Raw genomic sequence first — 17,914 nt, forward strand, 5'->3', positions numbered from 1 at the left:
TTTGCTTCTATTTTTATTATTAGAAAGTAAGAACAAGTTCTGCAGTAAATTACAACCCATCAGATTCTGGGGGACTGGAGATCAGTCCAGAATATGATGCAGAATATCTCTGTTACTAATATTCATATCCAAATCTGCAACCAAAATTTTATGCTCAGACACCTGTAGTCAAAGTGTAATTAAACTTCATAATAAGAATTCATGTCTGTGTTTTAAACTGAGGGAACTTAGAATACATTAGGGATTTTGGAGCAAACCTAAAACTGGATGGTAGGAAAAGCAGAAAATTTAAATGCTGAAATCTAAATTGTCATTTCTCTTAAGGGGTAACATTTCAGTAAGATTAACTGTGTAATCCATAGCTCTTTTCTGGCCATTGATTTGGACTGTCTGCACATTTCTGATGACAACATTAAACTGGCTTTTATTGCTATTTATGAGGCTCTCATGACCCTGGCAGGATCACTCACTACTATGGTGGAAATAAACCAACCACCTAAAATCTGTAGCGAGATCTACTAATACATAAGGATAAAAATCTTGATTTCAAGAACATGAACTCCCTTTGCCATCATGTGAGCCCAGCTTTCACCCTAGAGAGCTAAACTGAAACTTGGGTACAAATCTCCACGTGCTCTAATTTCAGACTATCAAGAAAGTATTTTTTTACATCAGGATTGCAACGCTGTCAAGTGACACAAGATTTAACCAGAAGAGACTGCACATTTGCTTTACCTGAGTCTGCAGCGGTGATCAGTAAAACATACTGCTCCTTCGTCTCTCGGTCCAGGCTCTGCACCAAGCGCAGCTCCCCGCTGGCTGAGAGAATAAAGGCTCCTTCTTCATTACCACCCACAAGAACATAGGTAAGCTTGCTGTTTAGGCCTTGATCATCATCTCTTGCTACAACCTACAAAAGCAACATAAAGGCATGAGAAGAAATATCAGTAACCAATAAGTGCAGGGTCTGTACAATTTTATTGGGGTAGAGAAAATATTCTCTATGACATTAATCCTAATTAATGGATTGAACTTATCCCAGTACTGTAAGGGCTATTATAAACTAGCTGTAACGGTAAAATGATTTAAAACAGTGGAGATGGATAAAAACGCATTGCTTGAAAATTTTAAAATAGTTAATTACATATTTTTCTCAACTTTAAATACTGTAAGGATGGCACTGGAACACAGTGAAAACCACAGATGACTTGGTATAGGCTGAGCTCAGTATCAAAGAACACGCATGTCCTGCCATCTCAATCCATTTAGTGATCTTTCAGCGTTTGGAACAGAGCCTCACCCTACCTAGGCAATGATCAGATTGAGAGATTTGTTGCATGGAACTTAAGACTGAGCTGAGAGAATAGAGCAAATTCTTAAAGTCCTAGAGTATGTGGAAAGATAGATGTACAGGGGGAGAAATGACATAAAACCCACTTCAAAGCCTAATATAAAATTTTGGTAAAAAGCAAGCAAAAAGAAATACAAAAAGGAAAACAAAACAACAACTATTGCTTGTTAGATTATGGCCAAAAGGTAATTTTTCAATTTTGTCTTTTTTTTTCAATGGTAGAGATACATTAATAAAATAACTCAAGGCATACTAGTAATAGTAGCAAATACGTGTCTATTTGTTGAGTGTACTCACCTGAAGAATGACTTTGGGAAGCGTCTCTAAATTCTCAGGGACATTCACAGAGTAGGGAGAAAGCTCAAATGTGGGAACGTAATCATTAACGTCTTTCAGAACAATATTGACTGTTGTGGTGTCAGTCCTTGGGCTGCTTCCACGATCAGAGGACTGAACAGTCAGCGTATAGGAGGGTTTCTTCTCTCTGTCCAAAGGCTTAGCAACCGTTATCACCCCCGTCACAGAATCGATGCGAAACTCGTTACTAGTATCTCCACTCACAATGGAATAGCGGACCTGCCCATTTGTACCCTCATCTCCATCCGTAGCAAGCACCTGGATTAAATCTGTCCCTGTCAAAGTGTTTTCCTCCAACTCTACCCTATAAAGCTTTTGTGTAAAAAGAGGGTTGTTATCATTAATGTCAAGGACTATGACTATCACATCTGTAGATGAAGAAAGGGATGGCTGGCCCTTGTCCGTAGCCACCACAGTCAACGTGTAGTTGGACACAGCTTCTCTGTCAAGCTCCCCGATCAGCCTGACCTCACCATCAATAGTGCCAATGCTGAATTTATTGCCCAGAGGCCTAAGCAGACTGTACTCGATGTAGCTGTTTGGACCGCTGTCAGGGTCAGTTGCCTGTGCCTTGAACACCATTGTGTCTATTGGTGTGTTTTCTGGGATGTAGGTCAGCTTCGGAGAGATAAAGCTAGGAGGGCTGTCGTTCACGTCCAGCAGAATAATAGAAACTTGAGCTGTGCTTGTGTACCTGGAGGCAGGGAGAGGGGCCATGTCATGGACTTGCACAACAAGGCTATAGAAAGACTGGCTTTCCCGATCCAAAGGCTGTTGGATGCTCAGCACCCCGGTGTTGTCAATGCCAAAGTGCCCCGCACTGTCCCCGGAGGCGATGCTGAAGGACAGCTGCGAATTGGAGCCTGGGGGGTCAGAAGACAGTAGGTAAGAAAGTGTGCCTTAATCCCACTGACCTAGATATAGATGCTTCTAGCCTCATTTCCTTATGGAAATGAGGAGCATACAAACGTGCCGCCCATTCAGCTACCCCATCATAATTTTTGAATCCAACAGTTAATTTCAGCTGAGATTCACAGAGGAACATAAGCCGTGGAAATAATTAAATTTTGACAGAAGCTGAAGAGGGACAGGGAAGGATGTTGCTAATTAGAGCAGCCACTGAGGGAAAGGCCAGCAGATCTCATCCCTGTACTTCTTTCAGCAAGAACTGCCGTAAGAACACGCACAATTTGTCACATCTGCAATAGTTTTGGAGAAAGGACTTAAAGCCTCAATAGTTCTGCTGCTTACAGAACAGCTTTTTTGCTCCATTCTCCCCATTTCTAGTCAGCAACATTATCATTGACGTAATTATTTCATGAATTTTTCCATCCAATTGAAAAAAAAAAACAAAACCAGAATCTCCCATGCCTAGATGGAGGAGGCCAAGAGTGAATACTGTGGAGAGGTATGCTTACCATACAAGGAAGTGTTCAAAAATACCAGATGAATAGCCTTCATCTTATGACTGAAATATAACTAGCAATTATGGTCAAGGGAGTGATTTATAATTTTGGATGGGAAATGCATTCTGAGTCTTGACAAGGCTATGAAAAGGCCCTAAATATGCCATATAGCAAACAATGTATATTGCCACCTCAACATCAGAGGTCACTCTAAACAGCTAATTGTTGGAATACCTAATGGAAATAGAAATAAGACTTCTTTCATTTATATACACATGTGTATATATATGCCCTTATATATATATATATAGTAAGTATTTATCTCATTAATATTTTAATTCACATTGATTTGTTTTCTTGTTTTGCATTATGAAGACTATGATTTAGGATTAGCAGAGTAACAGACTTTTCGCTACTTATTTACCTCTCAAACTCACTTTTACATGCAAAGAAACCAAGCTGTCTGCTTAAGCAGATTATTACTTTGCTGTGCATTTGGTCATTTTTACTCAGCAGCTTTTTTCCCTCCAACTAAATTGCTTTGATTACAACATCGTTACCATATTTGATTTATTAATTGCTGCTGTTTATTATGCTCGGACTCAGGAACTCTAGTTCTACTTGCCTTTCCCCCAGTGGCTACTCTAATTGGCACCTCTCTCTCTCTCCTCTTCTTTTGTATGGGCATAATTATAAAGTAAACAGAGCCAAACATGAAAGACAAATTATTTTAATGCAATTAAAGAAATTAATACATTTATATGCCAGATATTAGTGTTTCTACATTATTTTGCTCAAGTGAAGTAATGTGAAAACGTAACACTATTCTATTTTCTGTTCAGATGTACTTCAAAATGATTAATTATATGAACAGAAGTCTTCTGATTTCAGTAAAGTACTTCCTGGCAATTCAATATTTTGGCAACTGACTTCAGAAATGGGTAGGAATTAGATCCTTTAGATGAAAATTATTTTTTACTAAATTTAAATACTCTTTTTATCCATTGTTTGCTATGGTGGTGTTTGTCCCTATTAAATTAACTACTTGTTCTTCCCACCTCCATCCACCTTTTCATTCTTTGTCCTGTATTCTCATAAGTCTCGATGCTGCTAATGCTTATATAGATTGAATTGTCATTCTCCTGAAGCAGAAGTAAATTTTCCTAATTATGGAAGCCAGTTCTGGAGCCAGGACTGCTGCTTAATGAACTACTGTTTCAAAAAGCACACAAATCTGGAATTATGCTCCTTGTTCATCCTCTCTCCAGGTTAGGAGCTGGGATTTTCTTATGGAGAATGTAAGGGCATCCTCTTTGCTGAGCTTTGGGTTTATTTGTTTTCAGGGTTAATACAGTAAAACTGAGTGAGAGCTCAGACATGAAGCTAGCAATTCACATTATGCTTTTTTAAGAGTCTTGTTTCTATTTCTATTTATTTACTGAGACAAAATAAAAATAATAAAATCCTGTAGTAGGTGGCAACCGAAGGTACGGGCTGGGATGCGCTAGGACCTCCCCTGCCCAGAGCTTGTGGGCGTAGACGAAGCGAACAAAGAGATAAGGGAGATAAGGAAGGATATATAAGACTTTGTAACGATGCAATAAACGCCATTTTGCCGCTCACCATATTGGTGTGTGCACGCGTCAGGATGGTCGGGGACTAGGTGTTAGTCCTTGCAAACAGGGTGCAGTTCACGAACAGAATATTTGGTGCTGAGTAGTCAGCAAATCCTACATTTTTTACTTCTCCTTAAATACAAATACCTATAGTCCATAGGTACGTTATAAATTTTAACTAGGAAATCCCACATATTTTTCCCATGGGGGATATCTTAATAAATTGACAAATGTGTACTTTGTCTTGTAAATAAACATTTTTTTTCTCCTAGTTAGATTTGGAAAATCAACACAAAAAACTGAATCTCAAAATGAATTTAATACTGAGTTTTTTATTGTTCATTGATTGATCAAGAGCTTTAACCAATATTTACTATGTATCTGTATGGTTCAAGCTGACACAAACAGCAGTTGTTTCCCCAAGGGGTGTCAAACAAGAAAACAACAGTGGAGCTGTTTCACTATTACAGAGGGTTTTGTCCTTTACCAGTGTTCATCCTAAAACAACAGGTATACATCACTGGAAAGCAATGTCTTTCAACAGCTCTTTTGAACTTTGAAATCATGTAGCACAAATAATCAATGAAATTACATTTGTGTGCATTGTCTGCAAATCACATGCAGAGCAGTACAGTAATGGTTATTTCTGTACTTTACCCAAATACAAGAAAACACAGGATAAAAAGGTTTGGACTTGAAACAAAAATACCAACAGATGATAACATTTGCTGAAGTTCCAGTCCTACTGGGTAACTAAGCCTGGTATGACCTTGGAATGAAATTTCTGCCCTACTAATCTTAAATCCAACCTATTAAAAAGTCAGTGTGCCAGAAAATAGAAGAGGCAGGATATCTGTCTGACTTTTCATTGAATTGCTCTTCTAATACTCATTTGCTTCCTTCCTAACAGCACATGATGAATGTAAAATTGTATGTCAGTGTTATGACAGTTCACATCCATTTTACAGATGGAAATTAATGTATGAGGAAAAGGAAAGCAGATCCATAACGGATAACTGGAACTAACTTTCAAAAATGTTTGAAACCAAGCATCATACTGCTAACTTTTTTAAGCATTTTTTTTTCTTCCTGTTTCAGTTGTTAGAGCTTGTATATTTTTTAGTTTTTTTTCATTTTTTAGTTTCTTCCCACTGTATATGGTGACACAGACAAGAATATTTGGACAGAAAAGATTAACTATGAGAGAAGACAGATGAGACACAAAGCCATTTCTCCGCAAGTCTGAAGAAGCAATCACTTCCCTGGATATGTAAAGTAAAAGTTCCTCTTCCAATTTACATTTAGCTTACATAAAAATAAAATCTTTAACAAGAGTAGAGAAAGAAATACCCATAAAAGAATAGCCAGTATCATGAAATTGTAATTTCTGACTTGTTGACTTATCTTATGAAACCTCTTTTTGCTCTCCCTTTCTCAATTTGATCTCAAAAATAGTTGCACAATCTTTACCACAGAAAGTACTATCCATCAGCACTTGGATGTTCCCACAAAAATGATTGTAATTTGGACAACCTAGTATTTCCTGAAGAAAAAATTATTTCGCTGAACCATATTGATGAGCTCAGTTGTTATACATGAACAAATTGGGATTCCGTGAAGCATGTGAGTGCTCTGCTCTTGAAGCGCATGTTTCAGTGTAAGACATTTCTATGGTCTTTCCTGAGCCTCTGGAGCTGAGAGGGGACAAGCCTGCCTAACATGTCACAAAATATCCTTCACCTGGAAAGTCAGCATGAGTGCTATGAATAATTTTATTATTCATATAATATTAAGCCATCCTGAGTAATGTCTGTGGACACTTAACATGCTATGGAATCATTTTTATGTATTTTATGACCAAATTCTGCAATGATTCTTGTTTGGACAAAAATTATACGGAAAAAATGCTTAAGTAAGCGATGAAGATTGTATCTTTTGCACTCTGACACGTTAATACTTTCTAGATGTCATAAATAATCCCAAGATTAAAGCTCATTTAAAGAGAAAATTTCCTGTGATCTCGTTTTGCTATTTTTTTTTAAATTCTCGGCTATCAGTTCCTTGTAGATCACAGCTCTCTTAATGATATACTTAAAAGTTACAGTACATTTCAGAATATGCACTGTGATAATTGGAGATGAAACCTCTTAACTGCAGAAACTTACTTAGGATATATTATAAAATTAAACAAAAAATGAATCTGAAAGAACACTTAGGTCTAACTTAAACATGCAGCTGAACGTGATTTCTTTCCTGGTGCTTGACAGTGTAACATGCTCTAGATAAAATAAAGCTTTGCAATTCATTGCCACCCTCTTAAACCTAATGTGAAATACGAGAAAAATAACCTCTACATACACAGAATACAGTAAATGTAATCACATGATGGTGTCCTAAGGATAGCCCCAATTAGTCTTTTCTGCTAGGCCTTCTAATATGTTGCTTATGTGAGATATGCATTTATCATCAGAATATTAGTAAATGCCTACCGTCATCTGCATCAGTGACACTGAAGTTGAGAATAGCCGATCCTGGAGCCAAGTTCTCCATCAAAGATGTACTATATGAGGTCATGCTGAACAGCGGTGGGTTGTCATTTATGTCCAGTATATTGAAGTACACTCTGATGGTAGTAAATTGGCCTCCTCCATCTTCCGCACGGACAGTCAGAATGTAATATTGCTGTGCTTCGTAGTCTAGTGCGCGGGTCAAGTTGAAGACTCCTGTAACAGGGTTCAGGAAGAACATACCCTCTTCATCATCTTCACTCACGGTGTATGTGATTTCTCCATTTATACCGGAGTCATCATCAGTGGCTAGAATGGCTGCCACTAAGGAGCCTGCACAGTATGAGAAGAGAGTAAAGTAAGTCACTAGCAACAGGCACATCACCAATGCGTTAAGAGCGAGATCATTGTCAAGCACCTCTGCAGGGTAAAAGCAATCCCTTGTAAAAATATTCAACCCTCAGCACTGTATGCTTAACTTCTTCAAAAGATTTTTTAAAGCTGACAGCAACAACCACCAGTATGATGTTGATTTTCAAGGGCTATTAAAAAATACAAACAAGAAATGGTCAGCAATATTTGTTTTTATCTTTAAATGGGAACATGTCCAGATGAGGTATCAACCGTGGCAAAAACAATTTTTATGTATTTTCTTTCTGCTACTGAAAGGGCCCTTTTCTCCCCACAGACAAATACAGGTTCTGAAAACTTCTATACAATTCCTTTAAATGCAGAAACTGAAATGTCAGGACATACCAACGATCCTAGCTGCAGTTTTTGAAAAAAGTGCCTGAACAGAGTGACTGTGGTTAGAAAACCAGAAACCTCACAGGGGTTGATTCTTCAGAGCTTTTTGAAATTCAGCTCTGATTTCTGCCATTGTTTTCATTTCTACATAGCTGCATTCACATGACTGACCTATCTTGGAAATTCAGTCTCACTATTTAGTATATTGAACAGTAATTATAATTAAGATCAGCTCATTTCCAAGAAAGTTAATCATTTAAATTCTTTTTCCTGGAACCAAATGAATTATATTTGTTCTAGCACAGTGAATTGTTTTCAAGCAATGCGACAACAAAAACTGCTTATCATCAGGATGAAGAATACTGCTACAGCTGTTTAACCCAGTGAATACCCCCGTACCATTTCCATACATTTGATTACCTAATACTCTAACATTTCTGACTGCATGTTTATTGGTCAAAAGGACTCTCTGACTGTAGTATATTGCCTTTAACAAAACACACCACCGAATTTTCAGACCATCACTGTGGGACACATTGCAGAAGATGGAGGCATGGGGATAATCTTGGTTGTCTCAAGCTAAGCCTCCATTACTCATGGGTCTAAGCCCTAATACAAGCTTCAAAGTTATCAACATGTAAATTATATCTCCTTTGTTTTATTCACATTTAAGAAAAAGTTTCTAAGTTCCTTCCGTTACTAATAAAGCAGATATTGCTTTTATTCTAGCACTCTGTATAAAGTATTGGAAACTATTTATTGAGAGAAACAGTCATTTCCCATCTTGGAAACTTAACAAAATATAGCACAGCTTTTGAAAAGTTGGGTCTAAATAGTTTCTAGCTTAAAACCTAGCTTATAAACACTAAAACATTCTCACAAAAGAAACAAGTTTTAAAAAAGGAAAACAGCAACTCAGGAGATCGGCTATTAATTCTCGGAATCAGAGTTAGCTATCTAAAGGTTACATTTTTCAAAGAAAACATTGTCAGAGCCAGGAGTTGAAGATGAGATTAAGAAAACATGATGTTAAGGTTAGAAATTGAGCATATGTCAGAACCAATGTATAAATTATAGGCAGTTCAATGGTCACCAGTCTTGTGATCCTACCCTCAATGTATTAAGTATTATGAGTCATATTCACTGAAGATGACTAGCATCGCCACAAGAGTATAGTCTTTCCATCCTGTATGTTTTTCCACTTATTTCTTTTCTTGTTTATTTTATTAATTTATTTTAAGTAGGAGCACTCAGAATTTTCCATTGGGATATATGCATAATTCCTATTCTGCAACTATGTATTAGGCTGTTTTTTCTAGCAGTGGCAAACATGTCTGTGTTTCTCTAAAAGAAATGTTACTCCACTAGTGCACAAGTTAGCAAGCAGAGTTTCAGCATGACATGATTCCCTCTGCCTCTCCATTGTGTCCAAGAGCTGCCCACTGGACAAATCAGATAGGTTTCCTGCCCTCTCCCTCTCAAGTACCTCTAGACAGATAAAAAGAAAACTTCTGTCACTTTGGGGCCATTTCCTATTTACCTGGAGTGGCATCTTCTGGAATGTCAAAGGAATACACTGGTTTGGAGAACTTGGGGATGTGGTCATTAACGTCACTGACAGTGATGTTTATCCTCATGTCGGAGGACTGCAGGCCATCGTCAGCACGAACCAGCAGGGAGTACTTGGAGCGGCGCTCCCGGTCCAGGCGCTTGGTGGCTATCAGGTCTCCTGACTCGGGGTCAACATGGAAGCTATCATCCGCACCACTGATAATAGTGTATGTGACAAGGGCATTGGCTCCCTAAGTAAAAACAGAAGTGGTCAAATCAAGTTATTTGCCAGGAAAACCACATCATAATTTTAAGTAAGACAAGAACCGTTCCAGTAACTGCACTTGGCAAATACTTTCAGAACAGCTTCCTTTAATAAACAGCCTTCCTGCTCAGCCTCTTTTTCAGTCCCCCTATACAGATGCACACGCACACAGTTTTTATTTATGAGACGTGAAGTGACAAGATTGCTTTGATACTTTTTTGCTCCACTGGTCATAAAAGAATCACATCCAGCCAAGACCACAAAGCCCTGATACCTGTTTTAACTTCAAGCCAGCATTACCAGGCAATGTAACACCTTTCCACTTAGTAGTGATCAGTGCTTATTAGTATTTTATGTTGGAAGGTTAAATTAAATGAATATCCTGCCTGCAGACACAGCTCTGCCCTCCCTGTCAGGAGGAGGAGGAGGATTGGATGGATACAAGGATTGAGATCAGGGCAGCAAGCACCAGCTCAAACAGCCCCAGGTCAGGGGAAACTCCTGGGAGCAGTGTTTGCACGGGTGCTATGCAGCAGCACCCCAAAGGGCCCTTCATGCGTCAGGATGCATTCATCTCTATGAGTAGCCAGCCCCGTAGTGACAAGTCATGTGTCACTAACAGCGCAGTTCTGATCTCTTGGGTTGTGCTGCCAGTCCCCAGAAGCCAAAAACATTTCCTCTAGGGGTCAAACACAATTTCTCATTTGACCTTGGAAAAAAATAAAGGATTCATAAGCATTTTGAACATTTTGGCTAAAAAGAAAATGACAAAAAAGTAATTTCACATAGAAAAAAATTGAAGTTTTTTTTCTTTTTTCCTTAAAATTTGAAATTAAAAGTTGGAAAAAAAGAACCTTTCTACTCCAAAATTGATACAATGCATCTTGCCTTAGCTCTGCCCCATCACAACTGTTGTGAAAAGACACCTTATCCTGCCTGTATCACAAGCGGTAGCGAGAAAATCATTCAGCCTTATGGAGCACAGCTCTGATGCTTCCCAAAAAAAGAGCCACTACCTGGGTTCCACCTTCAGTCACCTCCTGAGGATGGCCTGCTCAGAGTGAAGATGTTGTCAGCACTGTTGTGCCAGGGGTTGCAACCAGTCCGGCACATTTCTCCACAAAGCCAATACTTAGCTATACCTTTTGGTGAGCAGCTGGCCATTTCCCCCATGCCTTTTGTGTGGGCACCACAGGTCAGCCTGATCAAAGAGATCAGGGAGAAAGAAATTACAGCTATTTCAGACAGCTAAAAAAGCAAATTAACAGAGATAAGCACCCATTCGTACCTGTGACATGAGAGAAAAGCATTCACTACCTGGCCTTATGACAGTGCCTTATGCCAAACCTATTCTCTGGAGTGTTGCTTCAAAGAGTCAGATTCAGCCAACTGATAAAATGACATTTTGAAAGAAAACCCCTTTCTCCAGGTGCCTGGACTGGAACAGCTGCACACAGTGCTTCAGCGTACACAGACTCTGTGTGCTCAGGTGTACTTGAGGTATGTAATATGTTTTCCTGTAATTGTGCAGTTTAATAAAAACAGATGATGGGAATTTAAGATTTCAGAGGTGACCACATTCTCTACTGTTTTTTGGCTGGGCAGCCTTCTACCAACAGAGCACAGTGAAAACAGAGCTACATGTGATGATGGCCTAATCAAATTAGTAACTTTACATTAGGTGAGAATTAGGTGAGAAACAAAGCAAAATACACACTATTAACAAGAAATTATAAGGTATAACACATTAAAAAGCTGTATAGAAATTTCCTGTCAACAACAATCTGAAAAAAATCTTGCAAACTGCTAGAAGCTGTTGCAATTGCTAAAGCCTCAGGTACCATTTAGCACTTACAGACTGTCTTTCCATCTTTTCTCAGATCTCTAAAACGTCCTTATGTTAACATACAAGGGGCTGAAATGTGATGCCTCAAAACTATCAATGAGGGAATCTTGTACAGACTTCAATCACAAGTTTTAAAGGTTCTGTTATCCTCTTGAAGCTAAACCCTTAGCTCTGAAAGCATCTATGCACGTAGCAAAGGCAGAATGCTCAGGCATTTACTGAGCTGCATATGTGGGTTACGCATGTGAAGAAAGAAGACAGAAACACATAACACAGCAGGAGTTGACACAGAAGAGCGTAGAGCATAATATATTGCTAAAATCTCAGATATCAGTTTGCATATCTCAGCAGAAAGTGGCCATTTAACATTTACTTCTTTCTAATTTTAAGATACACATTATAAGACGTGCATTTTTTGTAATGGATATGCACTTTTCCAAAGTCAACTTTTGTCTGTTCATCAGAAAAAAAGTTCTTAATAATTTATACCAGTCACAGAATCACAGAATTGTAGGTGTTGGAAGGGATCTCTGGAGGTGATCTAGTCCAATCCCCTTCTAAAGCAGATTCCTTGGTGTAGGTCGCACAGGAAAGTATCCAGGTAGGTTTTGAGTATCTCCAGAGAAGGAGATTCTATAGCCTCTCTGGGCAACCTGTTCCAGTGCTTTTTCACCCTTACAGTAAAGAAAATTTTTTCCTCTTCAGATGGAACTTCCCATGTTCCAGTTTGTGCCCATTCCCATTGTCTCTAGAAGTTCCCTATCTTTCTTGAAATGAGGAGCCCAGAACTGGGCACAGTACTCCAGATATGGCCTCACCAGGGCAGAGGAGAGGGGGAGGATCACCTCCCTCGACCTGCTGGCCACAGTCTTTTTAATGCACCCCAGGATACCACTGGTCTTCTTGGCATCCGTATGTAGTAGCAAGATTAAATACATCAATTAGCAATCACAGAAGGACTAGCCAAAGTAACACAAAAATGACTGGAAATAAAATTCTCCTGAGAGGGCTCAATTACCTTACTCTTTGAATGAAGGAATTGCTTGTTGTTGTTAAGCGTAACCCTATATTTTAATGACAACACAATCTTCTTTTCATGCTCATACTGACTTTTTAGGCTTTTCCCTAGTGGAAAGCAAATAAGTTCAAGTGAATGGAACAATATGATTAACTCTCTCATAACTTACTTTCCATAAGGAATGAATACATTACATTTGGATATATTTGTCTGACACATACAAGAGACTCCAGTAACCCTCATTAGGCCAACAGTCCAACTGTTTAACATCAGTCGCTCAGAAGACTTTTGTTAGTTCCTCAGCAGCACCTTAGTTGCAGTGTCCTCACAGAAATACATCTATGCAAGCAAAAATGCTGTGTGAACAGGTCCATGTATGGAGCAGATGTTTTAGCATATTTTATTTCCTTTCTCTGGTGAAATAAGACTTTCCTTCAGGAGAGGATAACAGTATAAAGTTATCCGGTGAAAGCATGAGCAAGCATTAGAATTTTCTTGTTCTACAAGGCTTATCTCATATGAGTTTTATTGCAAACCTCAAAACTGGGATTAACTTAGATCTAAAGTTCTGGTCTTAAACTGGGTGTCAGTACATCTCTGCAACAAACTGGGCAGCCCAGTACTGTTGCCAAGTCAGCAAGTACGGTATGCGATGAGACTGCTGAAAACAACACCATCTAGAACCAAAACAGGGGGTGGTTTTTTATCATCAGTGCCACTTCTCATTAGGACATGTTATGAGAAATTAACTCTCACACAAGCCAGTGAGCAGCCTTCAGTTAACAGGGCCTTTGTCATGCCTGTGTGCGCCTATGTGGGGCCGCATGGCAGGCACTGAACACAGCCTGGCAAAGGGTGCAGATGCAGCACAAAGAACTGGGTGGCACAATGGTTCCCCAAACCCTCAAGCAGGGAATAAAGGAACAATTAAAATTTGCTTCTCCAGAATAGCATTACTTGTACATGAAATGATGCTCCTACCTCATCAGCATCCATGGCTGTCAGCTGCATTATCTTAGATCCATCTCCTATATTCTCTTCTACAATCAGATCAAGCATATCTGTGGGGAATACTGGCGGGTTGTCGTTGATATCTTGAAGTGTTATTTCCACCTATAAAGAGAGGAATCAGAAAAAGTTGTGTGAGCACTGCGAGTTAGACGTTGATTAGAATGTTACAAATCACATAATTTTGAAAGAAATCAGGTAAATTGTGCCTAATCGCATGAATTAGAACATTGCCAAATAACAGTGACAACAGGAACAACCCCTCCGGATATTAAAATTCCACACTATTATAAAATACTTATAGGAAAGCTTCTAACATAAATAAAGACAATTTAACTTGTTGATAGCAACTGATTTTAAATGGCTCGAGCCTAGTTTATATTGGAAAAGACCCACTGATAGACTGTCACTGTAATCCCTGAAGTCAGCCCCTGGAGGACAGCTGCCAAGTCCCAGGGCAGGGGATCATTCAACCATTAAATGCTGCTTGACATAAAGATGAGGTGGTGTAAAATCCTCTCTGAAATGTTTATGTATTGGCAACTCTCAGTTTTGAGGGAGGAAAAAACACCCTTGCACTTTATATTTTAAAAAAATAAAATTCTGTTTTTCTCTCAAAGCTCTCCTCTGATTGCAAACAAGTGTTACTTTAGGAGCAACTACTACCATCTACTCTTCTTGCCTACGCATACCTAAACAAACATTTTTTTCACCTACTATACATGTATGTTTTTCCAAGTAATACGGATAGTTTATAGTAGTATAAGGATAGTAAGATTGTGCATTATTTCACAGAATCACATAGAATAACAGAATCATAGGGGTTGGAAGGGATCTCTGGATAAAATCTAATCCAGTCCCCTTCTAAAGCAGGTTCCCTATGACAGGTTGCACAGGAAAGTGTCCAGACAGGTCTTGAATACCTCCAGAGATGGAGACTCCACAAGATCTCTGGGAAGTGAGTTTCACTTTACTTTCTGTATGTGTTTCAGTGCTCTGTCACCCTCACAGAAAAGTTTTTCTTATCTTCAGATGGAACTTTCTGTGTTCCAGTTTGTGCTCCTGCCCCTTGTTCTGTCACCTGACACTGCTGAAAAGAGCCCCATTCCATCCACTTGACTTCTGCCCTTTAGATATTTATAAGCATTGATAAGATCTCTCTCTGTCCTCTCTTTTCCAGGCTGAAGAGTCCCAGGTCTCTAAGCCTTTCTTCACAAGGGAAATACTCCAGGCTCCTCATCATATTGGTTACCCTCCGCTGGGCTCTCTGGAAGTTCCCTGTCTTTCTTGAACTGCGGAGCCCAGAACTGGACACAGTACTCCAGATGTGACCTCACCAGGGCAGAGTAGAGGGGGAGAACCTCCCTTGATCTGCTGGTCATGCTCTTTTTAATGTACCTCAGAATACCACTGGCCTTCTTGGCCACAAGGGCACACTGCTGGCTCATGGCCAACCTGCTGTCCACCAGAACAATTAGGTCTTTCTCTGCAGAGCTCCTTTCCAGCAGGTCAGCCCCTAATGTGTACTGACGCTGCAGTTATTCCTACCCAGGTGTAGGACTCTACAATTGCCCTTGTTGAACCTCATCAGGTTCCTCTCTGCCCAACTATTCAGCCTGCCCAGGTCTCTCTGAATGGTAGCACAGCCTTCTGGTGTGTCAGCAGCTCCTCCCATCTTTGTATCATCAGCAAACTTGCTGAGGATGCATTCTATCCCTTCATCCAGGTCACTGATAAAGATGTTAAAGACGACCAGACCTGGTACTGACCCCTGAGGAACACTGCTCACTACCTCCCAACCAGACTCTGTGCCTCTGACCACAACCTTCCGAGTTTTGCCAGTCAGCCAGTTCTCAGTCTACCTCACTGTCCACTCATCTATTCTATCATAGCTTTTTTCATGCACAAGATTGTTGAGCTCTCTCACAGCTCTAATTATGCTAATTCAAAAAGCTGTAGAGCTTGATTTTCCCTGGTTGCTGTGTATGACTTGCAATATTCCAAGAAAAGAAAAAATGAAAGAGAGGACACAGACGCTTTACTTTTTTTTTTTTTTTGGGGGGGGGGAGGGGGCGGGAGGGGAATGGTTAGTTTTGGATTCAAAATATTAAATAGTCACCCAACACTGAAGACCTTCTAAAGAGAAAAGAGCATGCTGAAGGAAGCCCATTCCTGCATGTACTTGCCATGCCATTGTCCGCAAAGGATTTCCCTGTACTTGCTTGAAAACATACAGGTCTGCTCTGGATGCAATCAATGCAGACATCTCTGGTGATCTGAAGCCTATGATTTTCACTGTTTCTAGTCACCTGTCATAATGTTTTTTCACCCTCCACTTTTCATACAGATCAGTAACTGCCAAACCATGCTGACTTAATCACCGGGGCAATCTCAAAGATAACTTTTTTAATGACAGAAGCTTGGTTCTCTGTAGAACAAGTGAGGCACCCAGGCTTGCTTGCTGCATCTTTCACCGTGCTTTCAGTGGCTGCATCCCATGTCCATCAATTATCTCATGTACGTAAATTGCTCTGTCGTGCTTTTTTTGTCTGTTTGTTTTAAAGTTTGTGTTTGGTATTTATGCCCACAGTAGGTTATTCTCACTGCCAGAACTTTTCCACAGCATTAAAGAGAAGCGACACATCTTTAAAAACAGAGGATATACTACATTAACATTAGGGAGATCTGCAGGAAGTGCAGACAAAACACTGGGCCTACAGGTCTTCAATGGCCTTTTATAGGAGGCCATTATTTATACCATATATCATTCCTTTGATCATTCACAAATGGTACATGAAAGGCCTCATGGACTGAGACAAAGTAACCCAGATGTTTTGTTACCAAATTTAAATCTATGACAATAGAAGTACAAGAAGTGCTGATCACAGCATCACAAGCAATGGTTCAAACAAATAACCAGGCAAATTCTCAGAGGATAAACTAGCCCATGTTGGTTTTTATGGTGACTGCTGCATCTGGGTGACAATTAATCATGGAAAGGGGAGACACACAGAAGAAGTGACAGATGAAGGATTTTGTCACCTGTCAAATAGGTCCTGCACCTGAACTGCCATGGCAAAACACACTACTCTGGTGAAAGTATTGCATTTCATCAGGTACAGTTTCAAGCTAAAGCAGCTGCACAGCTCTGCAATTATTTATTAATAACATGTATGTCATGTACAGCTTCAACATTTCAGCTACTAGTGACATTTCACCACCAGAAACCATTTATTTTTAATGAGAGACTGGCCTTCATAAAAATCATATGAAAGAAATAGGAAAACTTCTGGGGTTGGGGGTTAGGAGCTCTGCGTTGCCTACAGCTTGCATAATGTAAAATAGTAAGAATCCAAGAATAGAGATGGATAGGGTTCATGAGACAAATACATTACAAAGCTGGATTCTGCAGGATTGAAAAATAGAACTAAAAATGATATATTTTACAGAATTAGGCTTATCCTGAAAAATCAGTTTTTAAGTAGAAAAAGACATTGTATTTTATACTGAATGTGTGCTTTAGATTTTGGAAAAGAAACCTTCAAACAATGAGAGAAATTTTTAGAAAGATACCTAAATATTTTTAACAAGTCTTTACACTGTAATTACTGTTAATCCACAGAACTTAGATAATGCATATGGTGTCGTAATTCACTGTTGGTTAGGTCTCATTAGCAGCCCTGTGCCATATGCCCAGTTACAAAAACTTCACTTAACATTTAATAAGTGTTTCAGAAATTAATTTCACTTTGAAATTATTTCAGAAGTCCAGACCCCAGGTAGAAGCTGATAAGACAATCATGACCAGAGTCTTTTAGTGCCTCAGGGTACAGGAAGGCTTCAACATGTCTTATCACATCTTTACTGAGAAGGAGAAAAAAATATCAGTGTCTAAGCCAAATCTCTCTGCAGCTAAATGCCTCTTTCTAGTTCCACATTACATATGCATAAAGATACCAGTGTGCATCACTCAGCTCTTAAAATACATGGTTTGATTAATATCATATGCTACCAATTAATAACTGTGCAAATCTGCCTCAGACTTAACAAATGCAAGACAAGAAGGTCACCTGCACCCCAGGCATCGTGTTCAGAAAGCTCTACATAAGGCGTGCTGTTCTGTCATATTCAGCCATGGCAAAAACATTCTCCAGCAACAATAGCAAGTACAAGGATAAATACTCAGTTCAGAAGACCAAAAGCCTCAAAAGCTGAAATATGCCACAGAAATGAACTCAGGAA

The 17,914-nt window shown here is 39.3% G+C and overlaps 1 protein-coding gene across 1 annotated transcript in view; it reads right to left on the minus strand.

Moving 5' to 3' along the window:
• FAT4 (FAT atypical cadherin 4) overlaps positions 1 to 17,914 on the minus strand; it is a 138,546-nt gene that overhangs the window by 53,088 nt on the left and 67,544 nt on the right. The window contains exons 2-6 of the mRNA XM_021395427.1: positions 13,646 to 13,777; positions 9,525 to 9,786; positions 7,220 to 7,570; positions 1,649 to 2,571; positions 736 to 910 (exon numbers count right to left, since the gene is read on the minus strand). Coding sequence (XP_021251102.1) covers positions 736 to 910; positions 1,649 to 2,571; positions 7,220 to 7,570; positions 9,525 to 9,786; positions 13,646 to 13,777 — 1,843 coding nt within the window. The remainder of the gene's footprint in view (positions 1 to 735; positions 911 to 1,648; positions 2,572 to 7,219; positions 7,571 to 9,524; positions 9,787 to 13,645; positions 13,778 to 17,914) is intronic.

This window comes from Numida meleagris, chromosome 4 (assembly GCF_002078875.1).
Source record: "Numida meleagris isolate 19003 breed g44 Domestic line chromosome 4, NumMel1.0, whole genome shotgun sequence".
In the NCBI taxonomy this organism is placed as follows: Eukaryota; Metazoa; Chordata; class Aves; order Galliformes; family Numididae; genus Numida; species Numida meleagris.